Here is a 7114-nt window from a genome sequence, read left to right on the forward strand (position 1 = left end):
TTTGTATAAGAACAACTTCAATTAATATGCTTAAAGAAAACAGGAACAACATTCCAAATTTCTATATAAAGACCATCTTCATAGGCTAAACTTTTCATGAATAAAGGGTTCTATCAATACAAGGAGACACTGAACTGGACAGAACTAGAAAAAGGAAAATGGTGTTTATTTCATTGGTTCACTGATTTGTATTCACACTAAACATAGACTCTTAACAACTAAAACAACTAGGGTAAAGAACATTAAGGGTTTGAGGGTTGTTGACACTACTTAATTTCATAACCTAATTTAACTAAACTAATAAAACCAAACAACCTAACCCCAGATCATCCATTTAATCCTCATCAGCAGCGGGTTTCGAGGAGTTACGAGCCTTTTTTGGAAGCAAAAGGTCGTGAATGTTGGGCATAACACCACCATTAGCAATCGTAACATCACCAAGCAACTTGCTCAGCTCTTCATCGTTCCTCACAGCCAACTGAATATGCCTTGGCACAATCCTAGTCTTCTTGTTATCCGTAGCGGCATTTCCAGCCAATTCAAGTACCTATACACACAAAAAGGGATTTTTACAAAACATAACCAAGGAAAAACTGGGATATATATTACACCTACACAACCATAATTTCAATTTACATTCACATAACCAAGGAAAAACTGGGACAAACCAGGTAATTAAGGAATAATGGGGCCAAACCTGGTAATTAAGGAAAAACTGGAGTAAACCGTGTAATTAACGAAAAACTGGGGAAAATCGTGTAACTATTTTCGCCCAAAAAAAAATCACGTAAAATCAAATTATATGTAAAATTCAGTAATCACAAACCCTAGAAACCCTAAAAAAAAAAAAAAAAAATAGACATCAAAAGTGAGATTTTTGTCGCAAAAAAAAAAAAAGGAAAAAAAAAAAGACAGATTAAGGGAAAACTGGGCTAAACCGGGTAATAATTTTTTCCCACTAACAAAAATTAAATCAAATTTTATGTAAAATTCAGACATCAAAAGTGAGATTTTTTTAGAAAAACAAAAGAGATTAAGGAAAAACTGGGCTAAACCAGGTAAATATTTTTTTCACACAAAAAAAAAAAATGATCACGTAAAATTGAGTAATCACACAAACCCTAGAAATCCTAAAAAAATTGAGACATCAAACAAAAGAGAAGGGAAGTTACAAAATTGACCTCAGCAGCAAGGTATTCAAGAACAGCAGCAAGGTAAACTGGAGCTCCGGCTCCGACCCGTTCGGCGTATTTACCCGCTTTGAGAAAACGGGCGATACGACCAACAGGGAATTGGAGACCCGCTTTGCTACTACGTGATTGAGACTTCTTAGCCGCACATGAACCTAACATTTTTCCTCTACCTGCCATTGTTTTTTTTTTTTTACAAGTTTTTGGTTTGTGATTGAATGAAATGAAGTGAAGTAGTAGAGTTGAATTGAGTTGCTTTGTATGTGAGTGTGAAGTGGTTGGGTTTTTGGTGTTTTATAGACTAGATGGATTGAAGTGTGGACCAATCAGAGAGTATGACAAGGATTGAGGTTGTATGACGTTGGATGAAAGAGTGAATCAATGGTGGATATAAAAGATGTTGATTCATGTAACCTCTTCAAGGATTATGACTTACTTATGAGTTTTGGACTTGTCCAGGAAAGGAACAAAAGTTGTTGAGGGGAACTCAATTTGGCAAATTTACCCCTGATCTTCTTGTTACCTTCTAATTGAGTCACAATTTTATTGCCACTTGAGAAATAAGAACCCCTAGTTTTTCCTACTATAACGTTATTGCTATTAGAAAAAAGAGAACTAGAGAAAGTTTTCTATTTCTTTCAAGTTTCAAAAATAAAATGTTCTTTTGGGGAAAAAAATATATACCTTATATAAACACTTGCTAAATTGAAGAACAAAAAAAGAAGAAACTGGTTTAACTACTAAACTTAAGTGATAAAAATTCTTATGTAGAGATAAAACCAGAGACATATGCAACAGTGGTTTTTTTTCCTAAGTTAATTGCTTTGAGACAAAACAGTTTAAGGTCTTTGTAGCATACTCTCTTTAAGGCAGATCTTTAAGTTTATGTATTATATTTTCAATCTTATGCGTATAAAATTAAGAGAAATGCTGGAGTTGATAGTCTATCATGTTTGATGCATAATATAGCAGATTCTTTATATGTCACAACATCACAACTGGGCAAGACTATAATTTAAGGATTCTTCAAGCAAACACAAGATTATGCAAAGCCTCCACAAACAGCTTTACTTTCCCATTCTTCCCTCCAAAAGGTAACTTTCAAATGTTTATTTAAGTTTCATGAATCTACATGACAAACTCCTAACTTCCCAGTTCATACAAAAGCTACTTCAGATAAATTTCCAGGAATAACGTTTGTCAAATGCTGTAGTAGATTAAACCAGGACATAAAGAAACAGTTATATCACACATAATGGAGTTGCACATGTCAAGAAAGGGAAGAATTCACAGGTTCAACAACTAATTGAGGTAAAAAGAATCTAAAATACGAAAGACCTAAAGAGAAGAAGAATTCAAACAATAAAGCTCCTCATCAATACATCCTTCCGTTAAGTCATCTAGAAAAGGTAAAGTTCACAATGGTAACTGAAAGTCTTAAGAAAAAGGAATGCTAAAAGGAAGAGCAGAACTTAATACACAAGATACTTACGAATGAAGATTGAGAAGGGCTTCCTGAAAAAGGAGAAGAGAAGTTCCTCAGATGTGGAAAGGGCCGAACCCTTCTACAAATCCACTTAAAAGCTCAACTAAGATTAGGAGGGAACAGGGAGAGATTATCATTAAATCATATGAATCTAAGCTCTCAAGAAAAAATTCATTAACCTCTAAATTTTGCTCATTCCAACTGCTATCTCATGTAAGTGGATAAACCTATCTCACTTCTCACATCAAATTCATATGTTACCTAAATTTGGTTTTTCACTGAAGATTCATAAACAGTATCAGCGCCCTTCATGATGATCGACTCCAAAAGCACCGGCTGTTATATGCAGGTAGAGAGATTTGCTCCCATACACCAACCCCAACAAGGAGAGAAGAGGTTATCTGAAACTAAAAGAATAAACATGTAAATATATATGTGATTGCCTAACCATGATTACCTAAAGCTAAAGAACGGTCGCTAGACCAGACTGATATAACAAATGCACGTGCCTAATAAAGCATGTTAAGAACGGATGCATGTAAGCATGAGCAAAGATGGAAAATCGAATCTGATCATTGAAAATTAGTATGACTTTCGAAAAACTGCAGTGAACGTCTTGGTCAACCTCCTCATGCACGTCACTATGTGACAAAACATTATCAGGCGCCACATCACCAAACTAACTTATTAAGTCCGAACTAGGCTGAAGACAATCAGCTTATGGTAGCAGAAGTACATATTTAACACAATCACCACAATTCATTCAACTAACTAATGTATAATATGGAACGACAAATACATTAAAGTTTCCACTTCTCGTCAGCAAAAAGTTGGTGTTAATCAGTATTCAGGATTCCCAACATAGGATCAAACTACAACCCTAAACATATAGTAAACAAATACAATACTAAGAAATAGTAAACAAATACAGTACTAAGAAAAGACAAAAAGCTACAACAAGCCAAAAATGAACACTAGGGAGGAACTAATGAAGAAACTAAAACAAGTATACATATAAGGAGATGAGCATTTCAGAAATGAAATAATTCCAAGCTACGTAAATATCAGATATCATTAACCTTGAAGGAATGAAATGATTCTAATAAGGCATATACACCATTACCTGTCACGTGTTCAGTTGGCATGACATCTCACATCGTTTCCTAATCAAGAAATGATGTCCATTGTTTCAATCATCAGGTATTAGATGTGTGTATATTGATGAGAAATATGATTAAAAAAAATAGATCTTTCATATTTCACCTTTCAAGTATTACACAAGACAACAGCAAATCACCCAACTCAATCACAAGTATAAGAATACACAAACCTAATGTAGACATGGATAACTATTTTATTCTAGGCTATATAGATGACAATCATTACACATTTCCCTTGAAGAAAATCCATACCATTTTTGTTCTACCCCAAACAGCTCAAAGGTATACAGGTTGTCTTTGATTACTTCAGGATACAAACCATCTATAACTTGCATAAACTCAGCAAACTTGTTCATATTTATTTGTTTAGATCCGTCAAATGAATTTTTTTCTCGGCATCTTATTCAATTAATCGACCTCAGATTGACACACCAATGAGCAACGGTCAAGTTTTATATGCCTAGGATGCTTAGGAAAAGTGCATCAAAACAACCATTAACAAAACATTTGGCTCACCCAAAAATCAAGAGCAAATAATTTCAAACCCATGTTAATATGCTTAAAAGGAAATAGGAACAACAATCAAAGTTTGTATATGAAGGACAGCTTCATTGCTACGTTATCCAAAGTATCATAACAAAACATTCTCACACAAAACTCTATGAGCAAAATTAGAAAAGATTGATGCAAATAATTTCATATCCAATTAAATATGCTTAAACAAAACAGGAAACAATCAAAGTTAGTATATGAAGAACAACTTCAATTAATATGCTTAAACAAAACGGGAACAACAATCAAAGTTCATATATGAAGAACGGCAATTAATATGCTTAAAGGAAACGAACAACATCAAAGTTCGCATATGAAGAACAACTATCAATTAATATACTTAAAGGAAACAGGAACAACAATCAAAGTTTGTATAAGAACAGCTTCTATTAATATGCTTAAAGAAAACAGGAACAACAATCTGAATTTCTATATAAAGACCAGCTTCATTGGTTAAACTTCTCCTTAATAAAGGGTTCTATCAATACAATGAGACACTAAACTAGAAAAATGAAAACGGTGTTTGTTTCATTGGTTCACTTATTTGTATTCTCAATAAACATGGACTTTTTAACAACTAAAAAAACTAAGGGAAATAACATTAAGGGTTTGAGCGATGTCGACACTACTTAATTGCATAACCTAATTTAACTAAACTAATAAAGCCAAACAATCTAACGCAAGATCGTCCATTTAATCCTCATCAGCAACTGGTTTCGAGGAGCTACCAGCCTTCTTTGGATGCAAAAGGCTGTGAATGCTTGGCATAACACCACCATTAGCAATCGTAACATCGCCAAGCAACTTGCTCAGTTCCTCATCGTTCCTCACAACCAATTGAATATGCCTCAGAACAATCCTAGTCTTCTTGTTATCCCTAGCCGCATTTCCAGCAAATTCAAGTACCTATACACACACAAAAAAAAAAAAAAAAGGATTTTTACAAAAAAATAGTCAAGGAAAAACTAGGATATATAATGCATCTACACAACCTTAATTTCTGTTCACATTCACATAACCAAAGAAAAACGGGGCTAAACCTGGTAATTAAGGAAAAACTGGGGGAATCGGGTAAATATTCTTTCTCCACTATACATATAGTGTAATTTTCCTCCAAAAAAAAAATCAGATAAAATCAGATGTTATGTAGTAAAATTCAGTAATCATAACCCTAAAATCCAAAAAAAACTAAGATTTAAAAAAAAAAAAAAAATTAAGGAAAAAATAAGCTAAACGGGGTAAATATTCTTTCCCAGTATACATAGAACATAATTTTCCCCAAAAACAACCAGATGCTATGTAAAATTCAGTAATCACAAACCCTAGAAACCCTAAAAGCTGAGATTTTTTTTATTAATAAAATAAAAATTAAGGAAAACTGAACTAAAGCGGATATACATTTTTTCCAAAAAAAAAAAATGTAAAATCAAATGTTATGCATAATTCAGTAATCACAAACCCTAGAAGCCCTAAAACCTGATATATTTTTTGTCCGAAAAAAAAAAGACCTAGGAACAACTGGGCTAAACCGGGTAATTAGTTTTTTCCCCAAAAAAAAAATAACGTAAAATCAGATGGTTATGTAAAATTGAGTAATCACAAACCGAAGAAACCCTAAATAAATTGAGACATCAAAAGTGAGATTCTTTTAGGAAAAAAAAAAGATTAAGAAAAAATAGGGCTAAATCGGGGTAAATATTTTTTCCACAAATAAAAAAAAAATCACAACAAAATCAGATGCTATGCAAAATTCAGCAATCACAAACTCTAGAAGCCCTAAAACATGAGATTTTCAATTTTAAAAAAAATAAAGGAAAAATAGGGCTAAACCAAGTAAATATTTTTTCCCCCAAAAAAAATCCGGTAAAATCAAATGGTATGTAAAATTGAGTAATCACAAACCCTAGAAACCCTAAAAAAAAATTGAGATCAAACAAAAGAGAAGGGAAGTTACGAAATTGACCTCAACAGCAAAGTATTCAAGAACAGCAGCAAGGTAAACCGAAGCTCCAGCTCCGACCCGTTCAGCATATTTACCCGCTTTCAGAAAATGGGCGATACGATTAACGGGAAATTGAAGACCCGCTTTGCTACTACGTGATTGAGATTTCTTAGCCGCACCTGAACCTAAGGTTTTTCCTCTACCTGCCATTGCTTGTTTTTTCACTGAAAAACAACAAGTTTTTGTTTTGTTAATTTGTGATTGAATGAAATAAAGTAAAGTAGAAGAATTGAATTGAATTGTTTTGTATGTGAGTGTGTAGGGTGGTTGGGTTTTGGTGTTTTATAGCGTACAGGGGATTTAAGAGCGGCCAATGAGAGAGGATGACAAGGATCGAGATTGTGCGCCGTTTTGTTAATTTGTGATTGAATGAAATAAAGTAAAGTAGAAGAATTGAATTGAATTGTTTTGTATGTGAGTGTGTAGGGTGGTTGGGTTTTGGTGTTTTATAGCCTACAGGGGATTTAAGAGCGGCCAATGAGAGAGGATGACAAGGATCGAGATTGTGCGCCGTTGGATGAAAGAGTGAATCAACGATGGACATAAAGATGCTGACTCATGTAACCGCTTCAACGATTATGACTTAGAGCCCATTTGGATTGGCTTATAAGTTGGTCAAACCAGCTTATAAGCCATTTTTAACTTATTTAAGTGTTTGACAAAAATAGAAAATAACTTAAATTAAGTTAAAAAGTGCTTAAAATAAGCCAAAACCAAGAAGTTG

At 33.6% G+C, this 7114-nt stretch overlaps 2 protein-coding genes across 3 annotated transcripts; both read right to left on the minus strand.

Annotated features, from left to right (window-relative positions):
• Positions 1–6502, minus strand: LOC132037337 (probable histone H2A.3). The gene is made up of 4 exons (XM_059427837.1): positions 6352–6502; positions 2938–3077; positions 1182–2705; positions 1–547 (listed from the first exon to the last, which is right to left on the minus strand). The coding sequence occupies exons 3-4, from the start codon at positions 1368–1370 to the stop codon at positions 335–337; spliced, it is 402 nt and encodes a 133-aa protein (XP_059283820.1). The 5' UTR covers positions 1371–2705; positions 2938–3077; positions 6352–6502; the 3' UTR covers positions 1–334.
• On the minus strand, positions 1–6823 carry LOC132037336 (probable histone H2A.2). Of its 2 annotated transcripts, XR_009409841.1 has the most exons (3): positions 6352–6823; positions 4956–5294; positions 1–210 (listed from the first exon to the last, which is right to left on the minus strand). XR_009409841.1 is itself a non-coding variant. In XM_059427836.1 (2 exons), the coding sequence occupies exons 1-2, from the start codon at positions 6538–6540 to the stop codon at positions 5082–5084; spliced, it is 402 nt and encodes a 133-aa protein (XP_059283819.1). In that variant the 5' UTR covers positions 6541–6823; the 3' UTR covers positions 4799–5081. The 2 variants fall into 2 exon arrangements, 1 of the variants encoding a protein (XP_059283819.1); XM_059427836.1 differs by lacking the exon at positions 1–210 and having other exon boundaries at positions 4799–5294.
• Positions 6824–7114: the final 291 nt, after the last annotated feature.

Source organism: Lycium ferocissimum, chromosome 11 (assembly GCF_029784015.1).
Source record: "Lycium ferocissimum isolate CSIRO_LF1 chromosome 11, AGI_CSIRO_Lferr_CH_V1, whole genome shotgun sequence".
Taxonomy (NCBI): domain Eukaryota; kingdom Viridiplantae; phylum Streptophyta; class Magnoliopsida; order Solanales; family Solanaceae; genus Lycium; species Lycium ferocissimum.

Bases quoted from the DNA above. Each gene is read 5' to 3' on its own strand.
- LOC132037337 (XM_059427837.1), bottom strand. From the start codon at position 1,370: ATGGCAGGTAGAGGAAAAATGTTAGGTTCATGTGCGGCTAAGAAGTCT. The intron at 548-1,181 runs GTCAATTTTGTA...TTGTGTGTATAG, and splicing joins TTGAATACCTTGCTGCTGAG to GTACTTGAATTGGCTGGAAA.
- LOC132037336 (XM_059427836.1), bottom strand. From the start codon at position 6,540: ATGGCAGGTAGAGGAAAAACCTTAGGTTCAGGTGCGGCTAAGAAATCT. The intron at 5,295-6,351 runs GTCAATTTCGTA...GTGTGTGTATAG, and splicing joins TTGAATACTTTGCTGTTGAG to GTACTTGAATTTGCTGGAAA.